The sequence below is a fragment of the Sceloporus undulatus genome, chromosome 1 (assembly GCF_019175285.1).
Source record: "Sceloporus undulatus isolate JIND9_A2432 ecotype Alabama chromosome 1, SceUnd_v1.1, whole genome shotgun sequence".
NCBI classification, from domain to species: Eukaryota; Metazoa; Chordata; class Lepidosauria; order Squamata; family Phrynosomatidae; genus Sceloporus; species Sceloporus undulatus.
The window spans coordinates 206,724,336-206,743,388 of record NC_056522.1 but is presented as its reverse complement, the minus strand read 5'-3'; the positions used below and the strand labels follow the sequence as shown (position 1 = coordinate 206,743,388).

At 41.5% G+C, this 19,053-nt stretch overlaps 1 protein-coding gene across 1 annotated transcript in view; it reads right to left on the bottom strand.

Annotated features, from left to right (window-relative positions):
- Window positions 1-19,053, bottom strand: part of OLA1 (Obg like ATPase 1) — a 134,612-nt gene that overhangs the window by 65,023 nt on the left and 50,536 nt on the right. Inside the window, exon 5 of the mRNA XM_042442291.1 lies at window positions 5,348-5,523. Coding sequence (XP_042298225.1) covers window positions 5,348-5,523 — 176 coding nt within the window. The remainder of the gene's footprint in view (window positions 1-5,347; window positions 5,524-19,053) is intronic.

Genomic DNA, 19,053 nt, shown 5'->3' with positions numbered 1-19,053 from the left:
CTCACGTCTCGATCGAGCCACTGACAGGCAATCCCCTCTAGGGTTGCAGGGGTGAGCATTATTGGCATACATTGTGGGGGATAAGATCTCAGTAATCAAAGATAGAAGAAGAGAAGGTGAATTGGAGGATATAAGGATACCCATCTAAAAGATGAGAGGAACTAATTAACAAAAGGGGATGTTAAGAAAATACCATATATGAAGGTAACATGGACACCCCAGGCTAGCCAGCCAAGGTACCAGAGGAGTGAGAGCAGCACTCTCACACACCTACTGCTCCCCTCCCCAAGCCCCAGGCACCGCAGGCAAACCAGCCAAGGCACTGGAGCCGAGACAGGAGGGGCACGCACGCACCCCCCTAACCAGCTCACTGTCCCCCGAGGGGAAAAGCCTGGGAAGAAGAAGGGGAGTGCGCACATGCAGCAACAAACTCACAAATAATCAAAGCTGAGAAATGCAATACCCAATTGCACATTCAAACAAGAAAATGGTGACACATTAATAGTAGTGCTAGAATGGGAAAGTTGCAAGTTTGCATTCAGGGGAGCGAAGGAGGGAATGATGGCACTCCAGTAATAGTTTTATAGCAAGGAGTGGGTGGGAGAGGATTATGTAGGTATAAAGAGAGTTACAACAATAAAAGTGAAGTTATTTGCCTGCAAAAGGTCATCTTGCAAATGGCGAGCAAGAGTTCTGGACAAAGAAACTATTACTCTTAAACATGGTGGCTATCAGTTGTAAGGATTTAGGCAGGAAAACAAGAGAAAAAGGAGAAAGACATATGGCGGGGGTGAGGGAGAATAAAGTTGTGAAGAATACTTCAGAAAGATACCAGATGTTAGAGCAAGGGGAGGAGTGGGAGAGGATTGAGGCAGAGAGAGAATTAAAACAATGAAAGTGAAATTTAGAGTGAGGCAATTTGCTTGCAAAAAGCCATTTTGCAAATGTAGAACAATTAATAGTTGTGGACAAGGAGACTATTTCCTTCAAAGATGGCTGTTGTCAGTCATTAGGATTAAGGTGGGAAAACAAGAGAAGAGGGAGAAAGACAAGATGGGGGGGGGGGGGGGCGTGATGAAGAATAGATGAGAAAGACACCAGAAGTTAGAGCAAGGCAAGTTACACTTAACCATTCATTTTATGATGTCAAAAAAGTCAGGGAAGATGGCTTCTGTGCTGGAAGGTGGTTACAGTCAGTTTGCCTGTGTGGCTTTCACCTGTGCAGGGTCACCAAGCTGCTTGTGTTTTCTCTGTCTTGCTGGCATCCATGGTTCAACCACTTGTCTGGATTTGGGTGCAGCTGAAGAGGAGACATTGTTCTTCACCTCTTTCTCAAGGTCGTGGGCACCTTAATGTCTAAGGCTTCACATATGTGAAGAAGCTGAGTTTTAGTTGAGGGAGTCATGACAGAGCCATTATAAAAGATCTTTAGTTTAAAAGGGAAGCTCCATTTGTATTTTATGCTTGCTTGTTGGAGCAGAGAGGTGAAGAGTTTAAAATCATGGCATTTCCTACTTGCATGGTGGAAACCTGGTAGGCAAGGTTCAGGGTACTGGAAAGCTTCTTCAGTACTTGTGCCTTTTCAGATAATGTGCAAAACATATAGTAATTATGTCTCTGGGGGGGAGCACCTTGTCTCCAGTTGAGAGCCGATGTCTCAGGTGATCTTTCTATATCAGCCGAACGGAGACCAGGACCTGAGCAGGTGTTATTCAGCCAGGTAAGGAGGAATGATATCATATTTTTATGCTCCTCCTGTTCTGGAATCCTGGGAATTTCAATATTTAAGCATCTATTTCTGTCCTCCAAATTCTGCACTTTGTTTGTAGTACTTTGCATTTCTGTACCACTTCACAGTGAACAAAGCACTCTCTAAGTGGTTTACAATGTGTTGCCCAATTGCCCCCAACAAGCTGGGTACTCACTTGACCAACTTACGAAAGGATGGAAGGCTGAGTCAACCTGGAGCCCTGGGATTGAACTCACAACATTCTGGCTGCAGTACCGTCATTTAACCACTGTGTCACCAGGAAGGGCTTGAAAGCTTCAGCTATAGCTATGCCACAGAGAGGTAATGAATGTTCTGTTTTCTAAAGAACGCTGTTCCTTTTAGCAGAAAAGTTGTCTGCTAGCAGAATAAGATGGAGTCAGGTCCATCAAGCATCTACTTAGAGGTCAGTTCCTCCCACAGCTGCTTTAGACATGCTTTGAATTTAAAAATTAAAGATGTGAAGGGCTGGGGAAGGACAGAAAAATCCAGGGGGGAATCTCCAAAAGCCTCCCCAGCACTGGGAAAAATTAGATTATGAAATATTTAATTTTAGAATGAAGAAAATGTTGAAGAAAATGTGTTCATATACTTATTCCCATCCAAATGATATCCAAAAACTATACAACAGGAGGAGTTTTATGTAAGATTACCATATATACTAATCTATAAGTCTAAAAAATTATGCCCAAAAATTGACCCTAAAATCCCAGGTTGACTTATTTACAGGTCAGTATGGTAATATGATAGCAGCTCTTTCAGATTTCCCCATGGAGAGAGAGTTTCTTTTTCTCTTGAGCCAAGCAGAAAGAGTCCTGGGTGATTAATTGCTGTTAAACAAGCAAATAGAGTCTCTCTCCTGCTCGCGCTGGCTGCCAGTGTCTTGGGAGTAAAGGGTGAAAGCAAAGTTGAAAAGCTGAAGCAAAAAACCTCAGAGTCTCTCTTGCTCTGCACACACACACACACACACACACACTGAATGAGCCTCCAAGTTTTACCCCCGACTTATCCACAGGTCATGGCAAAATCACTAATTTTGGCCAAAAAAACTGATACCTATGAAGAACTATGAAGAACCAGAGGAGCCAAAATCATTTTGTTTGCAGTACTAAGATTGATGCCCCCCCCTTTTTTTTTTTAGTCCTAAACTGACAAAGCTCAAGAGGTGCCTATACTTTTTAACATCTACATGAAATCTCTGGGAGAGGTTACTCCAGGTTTGGGTGACAGGTGTCACTGGTATGCTGATGATACACCGAGTCCTATTACTTCTTTCCACCTAATTCCTAGGAAGTCATTCCTGTGGTAAACTGGTGCCTGGCCCAGTTTAAAGGCCCAGGATTAAGCAGTGCCCAGGAGCGCTTTTGCCTGTTCCAAGAGAAGTCGGATCTGGCCATGGTAATACATCTCTTGGTTACATCCCATCTGGATTAGTGTAATGTAACTCCTATGTGGGGTTGCCTTTGAAAAGTGCTGGTCCAAAGAGCTGCAGCCAGGTTGTTAACTAGGGATAGCTACAGCACACTACTCCTTTGTTGCAACAGTTCCACTGGCTTCCTGTCTGTTTCCGGACACAATTCAAAGTTCTGGCTTTGACCTATAAATAGGGTTGCCATAATTGTCCATTAAAACCTGGGACAAAATGTAGGACAAAATCTAGACCAAACTATAGGACAACTGCAGGACAAAACTCAGCCCAAAATGTAGGACATTTAAGGTCCTCCATTTTTCTTAAATGTCCTACATTTTGGGCTGAGTTTTGTCCTGCAGGTGTCCTACAGTTTGGTCTAGATTTTGTCCTACATTTTGTCCCAGGTTTTAGTGAACAATTATAGCAACCCTACATAAAGCCCTACATTGCTTGGGTCCAGGATATTTGAAGGACTGCATGTCGTACTCTATGATTGTCCTCCTGGTGGGGACTCCCACTCACAGGCATGGAGCATAACAAACTGCTCCTGTAGTCAAGTAAGGCAGGTGGCTGTGAAGAGTAGGGGCTGGATGGGAGCCAAGGACAGGAGGAAGCAACTTGGAGTGGGCAGCCATCGAAGTGTTGAGAGATTTGGGGACCCAGCAGAACCAGCTTCTAAGAGGTCCCATTTTTCTGCCCCCCCACCAAGCACTCTCACATGTACACTTGTTCTCTCTCACACTCAGTCACACTGTTTCTCTTACTCTTTTCTTTCACATGCTCACTCTTGCAGAGGTTCGTTCACTCTAATTCTCTTACAGTTCTACACATGATTCCTTTATCTCTTTGTTTGTGATAAACATAACCTTCTCTCTTACTCACATGCACACAAACACACACAAACTTTGCTGCATGTTTTCTCTTCCTTGCTTTATCCCTCACACCTTTTTAGCCAGTTAATTCTTACACATACTCTCTCTCAAGTCATGGGATCTCTCAGTCCCTCACTGATTCACACATATTCTCAAACTCTCTCACATGCTATTGCTATCTCACACACATATTGTGAGACTCTCTCTCACACATAGTAACATATGCATTAATTTTCTCAGACACCCTTGCTACCTACTTCAGTGTGTGACTTTCTCAGACACACTAATTCTCTCTTATACACACTCAACAATGCTTTTTCTAACTCTCTCTACCTCGGATATGTTCATTCACACAGTTTCACACACAAATTCTACACACAAAACTACAGATCCCAGAATTCCATAGGATGAAGCCATGGCAGTTAACCTGGTGTAAAACTACATTATTTCTCCAGTGCAAGCACAGCCCATGTAGTACCAAATAAAGCAGAATAAACTATGTTCCAAATTGATTTATGTGCACTTCTAGTAACTAACGTTAGAGATAATGGTAAATCAAAGTAAAGATTTTCCACAGTAAGGAAAGAAAGGCCAGAAAATTCAATTTTACCTACATTTTGAAAGGATCACTATTATTTTATTACATGCCTTTAGTGTACTGCTGTCAGTGTCCAAAGTGAAATATTTCCAAGCAGTGGCCTAGTTGTTCTCATCAAAGGCTTTTTTTTTTTTTAAACTAAACAGTATACACATGTATACATGTCCATCAAATCAGAAAAAATACATATACTCAGTTGTATCAAGAGAAACATGAACATAAAGATGCTTCTACAAGGCAATTTCCCCCCACTTCCCACACTGCACCCCTGCACCTCCCTCCCCCTTGAAACATAATGGTAAACAATCCAATACACTGTACTACTGAAGTTTGGGTACTGATTTTGTGTGACTTTTAAATATTTTAATTTCTGGAAAGATATATAGATAAGCAGATCCTACACGCTGCCTAGTTAACCACATTTGTTGGCATTTTGCCTGCTAAACTTGTATATCACGTCATTTTTAACAGCAATCTATTTTATGCGATCACCCTTAAATAAGCAACTAAAATGGAATAGCTAATTCACTGCAATGCAGTACATACTAATGCAATAAATATAGGATAAAAAGTTGAGGTGAGACTAGCTAGATTTTCACAGTGGCAGAAAAAAATACAGCTAATAAATAGTTGCTCCTGTTTAAAATCAATTCTAGGCTGGAACAATGTTTTTAAAAATTGAAGGTATTCTTACTTACATATTCAGGTTTTAATTTCTTGTCACCTCCTCGTACAGCCACTTTTTCTAGTTTGTCTATAATAGGCATGATCATTTCCTCATCTTTTAGCCTAAGTTCTTCATGTATTATTTCAATGTCGCGAACTGGTTCAACACTTCCTTCAATGTGTGTGATATCATCATCATCAAATGATCCTTTGGGGGAGCAAAATCCACATGTTAGGCAGAATCTTCAGCTGAAAGAAATATACATTACCTGAAGTATTTAAGATCACAAAAGATGCCGTAATAGAGATAAAAAGCAGATGAAACATAATCTATTGGCCATAAGCACAAGGGCAAAGCAAAGCTTAATTAGAAGCATTTAAGTGTTTTTTCTAAATCTGAAATCTGTCAGAAGTGGCCAAATAAAAATATCTTTATATACCACTTAATGGAAATAATGGTTCAGAATAATACAGGACATTTTAAACCACTCATTAGATTCAGCAAACATTAAAATTAAAATGAAGTTTATGTCAAAGAATGCTGAAGTTTCTATACTATAGTAATGGGTTTCCAAGGGAAACCAGATTTACAACAAAAAAAAAAAGGGGGGGGGATAGGCCTGAAATCATCTGGCAGACCTCTTCTCTGCTTCAAACTACTTTATCACTATGGTTCTGACGGTGATTAGATAATGAACCACTCAGACACACAATTTACACAGCAGCTAATTTCATCGGTCTGATTTGAGGGTATGGTTTTTAGGGGGCCATCAAAGAAGCAGATGAAGGTGCATTTGTCATATATGAGTGACAACCATTCACACTATCTCAACAAAATGGTGCTGGCCCTTATTAGAAACACATGCTATTATCACATATTTAAAGTGCAGCTGAAGCCATAATTTCAAATTGCCAACTAGAAACATAAGGGTAAACAACCAGATATTACTGAAGCATGTGTACTGACTTTATGCCCCTCTGAAGACATAATGCGGCAACATAATTCAACTGGGATACTCTAGAGTTATCGATAAAGAAAATCATGAAAACAAATATTTCTTAATAGCAGACTAAAATTTGTGAAATAAATTTCACTCACTCTTTAAAACAGACCCTACTATCTTCAGGAGTAACGCCTTAAACATATTACTGGTATCAATATTAACATTTTTGTGCTGTCAAAAAGGTTAGTATGTTATCGCTAGTTATCTAACTTTCCACCAGTGGTGTAGTTGTTAGAGAGTAATGGACTGAGACTAAGAAGTAATGTGTTCTGGTCTCAGCTAAGACATAAATCTCATTGGGTGACATTAGGACAGTCACTTGAATACTTTCAAGTCTTTAGGTTTTTTTAGCAAAATGATGTCCAACTGGAACCCATTATGTTTTTGACATTTTCTCTCCCCTGATGACAATCTGAAGCTAACTACTGGAATAAACACTTCCTCTCTCTCTCTCTCTCTCTCTCTCTCTCTCTCTCTCTCTCCCTCTCTAATCCATTCCTGCCTGACAAACAACATGTACAGTAGGCCCTCGATATACGTGGGGGATTCGTTCGGGACACACATACCCAGGCATACTAAAATCTGCGGATGCTCAAGTCCCATTTTGGGGCCCAGAGGCTTTGTCTCAACTGCTGGGCCTGGGGACAGAGCTCCAAAACCCAACCCTAGCCCCAGCTCCCTTGGACCCTCGTTGGCCAGAGGGAGCCAGCACCAGGGCTGAGGCTTGGGTTTTGGAGCCCAGAGGCTCCGTGCTGGCTGCTAGGCCTCGGAACGGGGCTCCGAGACTCAGGCCTCAGCCCTGATCTCAGCCCCGTCCCCGTCTCTGGTTCCAGCAGACTCTACACCCACAGCCAAGTCACGGCAGAAGTCTTAGAAGGAGCAGGGAAGGAGAGAAGGCGAGGGGGAGAGGGGAAGGAACAAGGGAGGGAGGGAAGGAAAAAAGAAGGGCGAGAAGGGAGGAGGGAAGAAAGGAAGGAAGAAAGTAGAGGGGAGGGCCGTTTGTCCCCAATGGTGGTACAGCTGTGTGTGCGCCATCACTGGGGACAATATGGGCTTGTCATTTGCGGATGCTCAAATCCACAGATGGCAAATCCATGTATAAGGGGGCCAACTGTATTACTTTTTTTGCAGATTATTTCTAACAAATTTTCATTCTTCATCCATTCCTTCCATTGGCCACTAACTACTTTTCATGCACATTTGAAATTCTGATCAGTTCTGATCTTGAACACTTTTTGTGTCCCTCCAATCCCATTTTAGACAAAGAAAATCTGTGGTCTGCCAAATCACTGTATTGCACCTTCATCACCTCTCATCAGAGGCCATGCTATTCAGAGATGATTTATTTATTTATTTAAGACAGCTATTTATCACCTTCCAACCCATCCATTTAAAGGGGGGGAAGTAGAACCAAAAGTCATTACCATTAATACTACAGAGAACTAATAACAGGTCTCTAAGCACTACCTTGACCATGAAATATGTTTTACTTTTGTTTCTGTATATTTTTTAAATTCCTGTCTTGTATTCTGTTTGTATGTTGTTCTTGTTTGTTATTAAAAAAGCAAAAACCTTTCAATCAAGCAGGGCAATGTATAAAACTTTTAAAATTTCAAATACAATTAAAAACAAACAAAACCATTTAAAACAGTTTAAAAATGAAATTAAAAGTAGCCAGAGTGGCTATACACATGACTTTTACTGTACACCAGAAACATGGGAGGGATGTGGGTTGTGCACACTTAAGTAATTTCATAAATTCATGCCATCAGCTGTGTAAAGTATTGGTATAGGCTGCTATTATCTACTTCACAGATTGGATCAGTTATTTGGGTGAGTGGAGTGGATTATGGGATTTGAATCCAACCTTTTGAGGGCCACAGATTCCCCAATCTATTAACCTACTATAGATTAGAATCTTATTTTCTTATGATTAAATGCCATTGAGAGAGCCACTGTGGTGTAGTGGTTTGAGTACTGGACTACGATTCTGGAGACCAGGGTTCGATTCCCTGCTCAGCATGGAAACCTGCTGGGTGACCTTGTGCAAGTCACACACTCTCAGCTCCAGAAAACTCCCTGAAAGATGTGCCTTAGGGTCACCATAAAACAACTTGAAAGCACGCAACAACAACAAATGCTGTTTAACATGATGGGACACTGAGTAAGATCAAAAAAATGTTAAACCACACCCCAAATCCTATTTCATGTACTCTAGCTTTCTTTTGCTTAAATCTAGTTATCCTTTTCTACTTTTATCACCACAACTTCTCATTTACTTCTATACCGGCAACCTTCATTCCACCTTTGCCATATTTTCCCCTGCTTTAAACATTTGTATTTTACTTGCTTTCCTTTCCCATTCCTATGCTTGTTGTTGCTGCCATTGTTCTTGTGTACTGTACCTTTAAATAATTTCTGATTTAAGGCCACCTTAAGGTCACCCTGTCATGGAGCTTTCTTGGCAGAATTTGTTCAGAAGAATTTTCTCTTGCCATCCTCTGAGGTTTACATGTAAACATTTAATTATGAGTTAAAGAATTCTAATTCATACCTCCCAATATATTTCAACCATTGAGTACTCATGAAGCCTCAGAGAACAAAACTGACTCCTAGACTAGCAGTTGCTGTTTATAATAAAAGCCATGAGGACTTATCAACTTCAGGGCAATCCACACAAGCCCACTTCTAACTGACTGAAAGTAAGCTAGGCAGCATAATCTACACCTGTGATGGAAACCTATGCCACGCGTGCTGAAAGTGGCACTCCGGGCCGTTTCGCCAGGCACGGGTACCAGGGGAAGGAGAAACAGGCCATTCCTCCTTCTCCCCGCCATTTTCAGACCTCCCACTGTCTCTCGGAGACAGCGGGAAGGCAGAAAATGGCACTGGAGAGAAGGAGCCAGAGGCGCACGTGCCTGGCTCCTTCTCCCAACCTTTTCTCGGCCTTCAGTTGCCTATTGGAGACAACTGGAGGCTGGGAAAGGGTTGGGGGAGGCAGAGCGATTGGCGCGTGTCAGTTGCTCCTCCCCAGAGACCTTTCTCAGCCTCCAACTGTCTCCAGAAAGACAGCTGGTGGCAGGGAAAGGTCCCTGAGGAGGAGCAGTGCCGGCGTGCCGGGTCCTGGGCTCTATCGCGGCCCTTGCAGCCCCAGACCTCCCTCTGGAGAGAAAGATCTGGGGCTGCAAAGGCAGTGGAGGAGCCCAGGATGGCGGCGTGCCCAAGCCCCTTCCTTCGGCTTCCCTTCCCTTCGGCCGAATGGGCCCCTTGGAGCTTGTTAGACCAAAGGAAGGGGCTGAAGGGAAGGGCCTGGGACTGGTGCCCAAGCCCCTTCCTTCAGCTTCCCTTCCCTTCAGCCGAACGGGCCCCTTGGAGCCCGTTTGGCCGAAGGGAAGGGCCTGGGACGGGTGCCCAAGCCCCTTCCCTTCAGCTTCCTTTCCCTTCAGCCGAACGGGCCCCTTGGAGCCCATTCGGCTGAAGGAAGGGACTGAGGAGGAGAGGGTGGGTGTACGCCTCTTCCTCCCCGCAGGGCTTCGTTAGACCTGAGGTGTCCTTTGGAGGACACCTCAAGTCTGGCAAAGCCCTTCAGAAAGGACAGGGGCCGCACACCTGTTGCTCCTGCCCCTCACGGGCCCTTACTGGTCCCCAGGAGACAGCTGGAGGCCAAGGAAGGGCAGGAGGAGCAATTCCCCCCCCCAGCTGTCTCTCAGACAGCTGGAGGGTGCAGGGAAAGCCCCACCCCCAGAGGGTGGAAACTCCGCCCTGGGCACGGTGAACCAAAAATGTTCGCCATCACTGATCTACACTGTCCAGCAATGTGCCAGCATGTCTAGCAATTTGGTGCAGCAAAGATAATCATGGGGGTAAGTTGAAATAGTGGTGACCAGACAGTTGCCCTTTTCAAAAGGGTGTCCAAGAAGTAACGTATCAAAGCATAAAATAACTTATGTAGGCTGCACTTGACCTGTAGGAAGAAGGGATAAACTCTTGAAAAGACTCCATAAAAGCAGAGGTGGTTTAAAAAGGCTGTTTAACCATGATAATTGGGTTGCTTACAGGACATCTTGACTTCCAGCCAGGGAGTCTTAGTGGCTTGCTCTTCAAATTTTTCAGTCTTACTGATCAATCTTTAAGAAGGAGAATTACCGTATTTTCCGGCATATAAGATGACTGGGCATATAAGACGACCCCCAACTTTTCCAGTTAAACTATAGAGTTTGGGATATACTTGCCATATAAGACTACCCCTCATCCAATGCACACCAAATAAAAATTTAACAAAATCAGATTTGATTTCAACATGGTAATTTTAATTCAAATGCTTATGACATGCAGGTACTTAGCAGGAAAACTTGTTGTATACAAAGCCTGCTTGGATTGGTCAGCTCTCCCTGCCTGCCCAGCCCTCCTTGTCTCCAAGATTTTCTTCTACTGTACTTGTACAGCACCGCCCTTGCTGCTTTCATATGGTCACCACATATGGAGAGTATGTGGCCACGGACGTTTTTGAGCTCCCCCCACCATATGCAGTGACCGCAGATTCTCCAGTCCGGCTCGGAAGTTTCAGCCCTATAAGATGACACCCGGCGTATAAGACGACCCCCGGCTTTTGAGAAAATTTTCCTGGGTTAAAAAGTAGTCTTATATGCCAGAAAATACAGTATGTATATGATTAGGTCTTTCAATTCATCACTGGTGGTATTCACACAAAAGTGTATGTTCAGCATAACCTAGGTCCAAAACACACTGCAGAAATAATCCAGCTTGAGACCGCTTCAATTGCCCTGGCTCAGTGCTAGGGAATTCTGGGAAATGTACTTTTGTGAAACATTTAAGCCTTCTCTGTCAGAGCGCTCTTGTGCCACAACAAACTACAATTCCCAGGATTCTCTGGCACTGAGCCAGGGCAGTTAAAATGGTTTCAAGATGGATTATTTCTGCAGTGGGTTTTGGACCCCAGTTAACCCATACAATCACACAACTTGGATTTATTTTCCTTTCCCATGGATTGTAGATTATAAACCTGAGGGCAGGGAAATGTCTAATTAACAATTGTAAGCCGCTCTGAGAGCCTTTTGGCTGAAGAGTGCGGTATAAATACTCCAAATAAACAAATAAACTAATAATGGCACAAAACAATAATTGCTGCTTCAGACAATAAGATGTCTTTTTCACATTTTGCAACAGAGTGCACATGTGTGGTGCACACAGCTGCAGTACAAGTGTCTTCAAGGGGTTAACTGCCCCCACAGAACAAAAGAGGCACTTTAATGCCTACACAGCTGTTTGCCTCATAAGCCACATTTTCTAATGTCTTACAGAATTACGGTACGTTACATTTATCAAGATTGTGCCCTTTCTCTCTGTGTGTGTTTATGCCTTCATGTCACCTGTCAACGTATGGCAACCCCATGAATTTCACACAGTTTTCATAGGCAAGGAAGACTCAAAGGTGGTTTTCAAGCTCCTTCCTCTAAAATATAGGCTACACCGCTATCCACTAAAATCAGTGGGACATAGACATGGGAAGGCCAACCACCACCACTCCCCATCAGAAAAAATAAAGAAAGAAATACAATGTTTTTTTCAGAATTATTTCTTTCAAAGCCTTTATTTTTTGGGGGAAATGAAAATAGCAAAAAGAAATCCTGGAAAATTGATTATGGAATATATTATTTTAGAATGATTAATAAAATGTTTAACACAAGGTGTCCATATATTTATTACCCCAAAATGATTTCTAAAATCTGAAACAGGAAGACTTTTATCAGTATAATAGTATCAGAGCATTGCAATTCCTGTTCCTGGTTTCCATTCCTCAGTTCTTTTTATGGGAATGAGTGCTTTATGTGTGCTTGACACTGTGGAGAACTGGACAAAACAAAACAATTTCCTCTGTTTTACCAACATTGATGGTTGCTTCTATTTTTATTGCTTTCTACCTTTTATTGCTTTTCTGAGAAAAACCAAAGATTTTTCTTATAGTTCAGGTATTCTTTATATTTCAGAACCTTGCAGCTCCATTTGTAATAAAATATAAACATTTACTTTTACTTTTAATATTCCAAACATGAAAACTGTATACAAATAAAATTATACAACTTTATGTTTTTAAAGTAACCAAGCAATCGGCAAACAGTGCTAATTCAACTTTCTAGATAAATGTTTTTCTCCCCATGGCTTCAAAATTTTGGCAAATGTTACATCTGCAGTGGGCCACACTTCAAAGTTAACACTTCGAATGGTGATGCCAGGCTATAACCATTCGAATAGGCCACAGCTTGCCCCCCCAGTCAAAACTGGTAGATGGCACTCTACCCCATAGATGTCATCTGAGCGTCCAGTGAAAACAATGAAGTACACTGCTCCCTCGGGTTACGAAATTAATTCGTTCCGCGGCCGCTTTCGTAACCCGAAAAGCCTTCGTAAGCCGAATTGCCATAGGCGCTAATGGGGAAAAGCCGCGTTTCGTGCGAAAAAGCGCCGAAAAGCACCAAAAATTTTTTTCGTAACCCGAAAAACATTCGTAACCCGGAACAATGATTTCCAATGGGATTTTTTCGTATCCCGGAAATTTCGTAACCTGGGTATTTCGTATCCCGAGGTACCACTGTATCCTGGGATAACTCCAAGTTAGGCATCTGCCCCTTCAGTTTGAGTGTGATGCACTCCAACACATACTCAGATGGGCCAGTACAGACTCTGATGAGTACTAAACTTTTGAACTCATCCTGTTTACTGGTTTTCAGCCAGTCCACTACTAGTCTGACACTAGTTGAGCATATCAAGTGCCACATCTGCTTAAACTGAAAGGAGTTGAATGTCATCAGCATACTGATGACAATGGCTCCCCAAATTCTGAATGACCCCATTTAACACTTTCAAGTAGTTTCTGAAAAGCATCATGAAAACGCCTCAAGTTAAGTCAATCCAGTATATTCAGTGCAGGAAAGAGATGGTGGATAAGCACTGCTGATGACATAATCACATAAGCCAAGGGAAGAATGGTCTTGGTTTCTCTGCCAGGGAAAATTGGAATCTCTGAATAGGATTTCAGGACATAGCATTTAATAAACTAAAGTTGAGCTCCATAACATAATACAGTCCACCCTCCCCATATGTGGGGAATCCTTCAGACCCCCCCACACACACACACACAATGTATGGGAGAAAGAGCGTATGCTCATGCCCCATTATTAATGCCGGGGCTTGCTTTCTGTGTAAACTCAAAGCTGTAGAAGGCAAGCCCGCCTATAAAGAGGGCCGACTCTAGTACTACTAAAGTGCTATAAAAGGAATGAAGCATTTTTTTTCATTTAACTTCTCTGAAGTCTTAGTGTCCTCCTTTATACTCCTTTTCTAGTTTTGTCATCCAGCAGTGAAATATCTTGCATCACTTTTTCTGCTTCTGACATACAGTATTTAACTGCTCCGACATATATGGCTTGTGTCCAGGCTATTTGAAAGACTGCATGTCCCTTTATGAGCCCCCAGATTATTGAGATCACCTGGAGAGGCCTTTCTCTCTCTCCTGTCACTCTGTCAGGCGTGTTTGGTGGAAACAAGAGAGAGGGCCTTCTCTGTGGCAGCTCTCAAGCTTTGGAACTCCCTCCCTAGAGAGGCCAGGATTGCACCATCCTTACTATCCATCCAACGCCAGGTAAAGACATTCCTGTGCAGTCAGGCCTTTTAAGCTGAGAAGGACTGGGTTTTCAATGCTGGGCTATAAAAATTTAATGGTTTGTATTTTAACATGTTATATTTCAATTTATAACTGTTTAAATTCTTTAAATTGTTTAATTGTTTTTTAATTTTTATATTTTTATATTTTAATATTGTATTGTTTTTAAATTGCATTGTTTTATACTTGTTGTGCATCGCCTTGTTGTTCATCCCTTTCTTGGCAAGTTTTGAGTCCCTGTATTGGGAGAAAGTCAGGATATAAGAAAATAATAATAATAATAATAACAACAACAACAACAATAATAATTTAAACACTTTTAATCCCTTTCAACTTTTGAGCTTTGATCAATGGCAAAGTTCAAAGACATAAAAGAGAACAGGAAGGTGTTTTGCTTCTATACTGTTGAACACCTGCACAATGTAATTGACACACCCATAGATAGATAACTTATTTATATACTGACAGTATTAATGGTGTCTTTTCAGATGTATGCCCCTTGCAAGGCAGCATATAAAATAGATATATAAAATCCCTGGTGCACCATCACATTAGCACAAAATATAGCACTATGGCACCACAAACCTGAACACAGACATAAGTTTTCAATATCTGATGTGGAGATAACTCAAAAAGTCTTGCTCTTGGAACATTAGATTCTATTTCTATCTGGAAAACATCCAGGCTTAACTCTTCACAATCCCTTTCCCACTGAAAACTAGAAATATCTGGTTCAGGATTTATCAAGCTCATATCCTATAAAAGAGGTAAAAAAGGATCAAGATTCTACTATAGCTTTGAATGGAAAGTTTGGGTTGTCTCTCTCCTACTGACTATCCTGTCAGAGAAATATGCTGGTGAACGCATTATACCAATGTATCTAGAAATCATTATACAGTACTGTAATTTCATCTGTATCTTTTGTTTTCAGCACAAGTAAATCATTGTCATCCCATAATCTTGCCTCTCCATGTTACTTTTGCTGTGGTAGTTTTTCACTCTTTGCAATGAATTAATGAGGAAAGTGGCTTAATTATGAAGGAGTGACATCCTACAAAAATACTTTTTACAGCCAAATTTGAATCAGAGATAGGGATGGAAATCTAAGAAGATAAGGAGTGGGGCAAACGGAGGCAATATTCTGCAACAGATGAACTCAATACTTTACAGTTTGCAAGAGGAAACGCTGTGATGAGACATCTAGCTATATTTGGGAGGAGGTAAATGATCTGAATGCATGCATTCAGCTCAAAAAATTCTAGCAGATATTATCCAAGAATACTGTGTGTGAACCAGCTGGAAATTTGCACAACATCAGTCTTCAGTTGGGAATCAAGAATAAACTCATCAGCAGTTGTCGGTAAAGAAAATGTTCCCTTATTTTCTTTCCCAGCCCATTTAGTGATCAACAAAACTAATTCTGAATGGGTATAACTAGTGCCAAATATAAAGGATAGAGGGATACAGGTGTTTAGATCTTTCTGAACACAGCCTTGGACATGGCCCCAAGGTTACCCACAAACTTGGGATCTTGCGGGTGAAAGACCGTAGAAGTGAAAAGACAGCTGTAACCATCTGCTTCTTCATATCTGCATATGACTGTGACTGACTGTAGGAAATAATCCTGAGCTGGAAGTTTTACTGCAGGACAAAGTAGAGGAATATCCATTCTGAAGTGCAAGTCTGGGGGATCAGACTATATTAAGCCTGTTAAGTGGTGAATATAGATAATTTTTCAGCTACAAGGAGCCCTAAATACTTTTAAAAGCACCAGATCCTGTCTAATCTTGGAAGCTAATCAGGGTCAGCTCTGGTTAGTACTTGGTTGGGAGACTGCCAAGGAATACCAGGTGCTATTGGCTATATTTCATAGAAAGAAACTCGCAAACCACTCCTGAACATTCCTTTCCTAGGAAAAACCTATGAAATTCATGGGGTTGCAATAAGTTAACAGGTACCCCAAAGTTGTGCATGTGTGAGCGTGTGCACACAGAGAGCAGCCTAATCATCTGGCAATCTCTCCAAAGGTAGAAAACATGGAACATTCCCGAAGATTTGTAAGAGTTATTGAAAACCACTCTAGTGGTTTGAGTTTTACACAACAAAGAGAAAAAGAGGATCTTTCCTGAATATAATATCTAAGATGGTTGTGATTCAAGCACATAAAATGTAGACTTGGAATGTTCACATTTGACTAGAAATACTTTAATCCAGAGATGACATGGTCTCCTTGGCTGTGTATCTCTCTGAACCTAAAGATCTTAATTCTAGGTACTGGTAATCAGAAAAGCCTATGAAATTCATAGGGACGCCATAAATTGACGGGCGACTTGATGACACATATACACACACTATCTGATCTCTAAAATATAATGGGAACAGGCTCTAAATTTCATCCTCTACAAACTTCCTGTCTGTGAACTCAATAGCTTCAAGCCTCAGAAGGAACACAGCTAAGCTTTCCCTGGGATATGGAGTCATTTCACCTTAAGCAGTCATATTATCACAGTATCTTCATATTATCTTCATTGACCTGTTCATAAGAGATCGCATGATAAGCAGTTCATTACCACCAGTTACTGCCTTTAGTTCTCCTAGTAATGAGGCTTCATCCCACTGAGAGACCCAGAATGAGACAGCTATGTGGAAATATGTAACTAGAAACAGCAAAGAATTCCACTGTGTGTACAATGTGATTAAAACTGCCATGTTATTTAAAAAATGCAGTGCACAAGGTTGCTCCTGTCATCTTATAGGTAACCCCAAGATGTGGCACTGATTTTATAGGTCTATGCTGGGAGGACAAGGGGACAGCATATTACAAAATGTTAACAAGAAAAGAATAGGCCCCTTGTAGCTGTCCTCTATTTAGGGCTTTTGCAGAATACAGATATTCAATAAACACCCTAATTAGCAGAGATAGTGAAGACCTACTTGTGCCTCAAATCCCAAATGGTTATTTTAAAATTCTGCTTAATGGTAGGACCAACAAAAACTAGTGCTGAATACATTCTACATAGTGTTTATCTTTCCTCAAAGAGACCTTTAGATCAACAGTCTTCAGTCAAGAATGATGACGTTGCACTGTATTTGTTAGGCCAGTTGAACAGAAGACACATGGGTTTTACTCTGGTTTAGATGCAAAACAAAAAGACAACAGAGGTGGGTTACAAACCGCCCGTTTGGGGCGGCCTGCACCCGCCCCTTTCCTTGGTGTATCGGGGCCTCAGCTGCCAGAACGTCAGCCTCCGAGGCCCCGATCCACCGCTTTTCAGGCTGCTTCCCTGCAGCCTGGAAAGGGGTGTCCTTGGGGCTTCAAGCCCCAAGGACACCCGGCGATGGCGGGGAGGAGGAGAAAGGGGCCGCTTGACCCCTTTCTCCTCTGTGTCGCTGGTGCAGCCATGTAAAGGCTGCGCCCAGCGATGCAAATGGCAAAAGGAGCTCCGTTTCAGAGCTCCTTCTGCGGCCATGGAAAGGGCGCACTATGCACACTGGTGTGGTGTGATGACGTCATGGCTGCACCACCCCGTATAGAGGCGGCGCGCTCATGACGCTGTAATGGCGGTGCCGCCATTTTGTACGGACTGGGTCTGTATTAGGGTTGGGGTGTCCAGAAGGGACACCCCTTCCTAACCCTAGTACGGACCCAGTCCGTACTTTAAGGCCTATGTGTAACGGGCCAGAGTCCCTATTTTAAACATCAAAGAATCAATCTCCCATATGAAAAAACAAGAATGCTAGAATAGATCTTATAACCATCTTTGGATAACCAGATGCCAAGTATAACTTCCCAGTATTATGCAAAGAAATGGCTGGGATCTTTAAACTCAATTCCCATTTGCTCGAACTACAGAAATGCCAACTTTGCATAATTGTTTCCCTTTAAGAATTCTCTTTATGAATAATTGTAAGAAACACACATTTCCCACATTAGACCTCACACCATTTCTAGTTCTATGTTCACTGCTTTAGGTCTTTGGTTTTCAACATCTCATAGAGAAAAATCTCATTAACTATGTATTTTCTCTACTCCCGTTCCCAAAACTTGAGTCACCTATATGAAGGAAAGCTTTCAAATAGCTTCAAATATCCAACAGTAATATTTCCTTTCTACTACCAGGTTTTCAACTTGCTCCCTCAACAATTCTCATTCAATGGCCTTTTCCCAGCCTTAAGGATCACTTTTCACCAAGTATACTTTTCCCTCATGAAGGCTCACATTTGATATTCCTGCAATAAAGTAGAAGAGGCATAGGCCCCTTAAGTTTTCATATTTTCTACCATGTTTCTTCCCATTTAACGTGGTAAATTTCATCCACACTTGATATTATAAGTTGTCTTCCACAATCTACACACTCTTCTGCAATATCTTACACTGTCCATATGACAATTATTTCAAAACATTCAGAGATTTTGCCAGTGCTTATATTATACCTGTCAAGATCTGATGACTCTATGTTATGTATTCCTCTGAACAGAACCACTACACTTAGTTACAGGCTATCATCAACCAATTCATTCTCTTGCTAAAATCAAGTCATCCAATTACTCCTTGACTAATCAAGGCTGTTTTGGCTTTTTCTTTTTTTCAAAAGGTACTCAACAGCATAAACAGTTCACTTACAAGAAATGGAAAGGGGCTAATCAGCAGAATTATTGTTTTGCTGCTACAATTTGCAGTATTTAAATGCAGTTGCTGATTGGACTGAAAGTTTTATGATACAGCACAGGAAAATAGTTTGACTTAAATGTGAAACTGCCTATGTTTTATCTGCTGCAGAAAAGTACTGCAGAAAACTAGAATATCTGCAACAATTCACTTTTGATATTTGCCTTTAACCATATACAGTATTGAATAAATTATTGTTAAGATTCAACTAACAGATCTGCTCTTCCACCTGTCCTTACCCTTCAGTGCATACTAATATGAATACTTATCTTTTCTATTTCCATTAGTAACAAACTTCTTTCTATTTGATGCATACTACAGCTGAAAAAATCACTGATTCAGATACTAAAAATTAATCTGCAATATAATTATATTTGATATTTA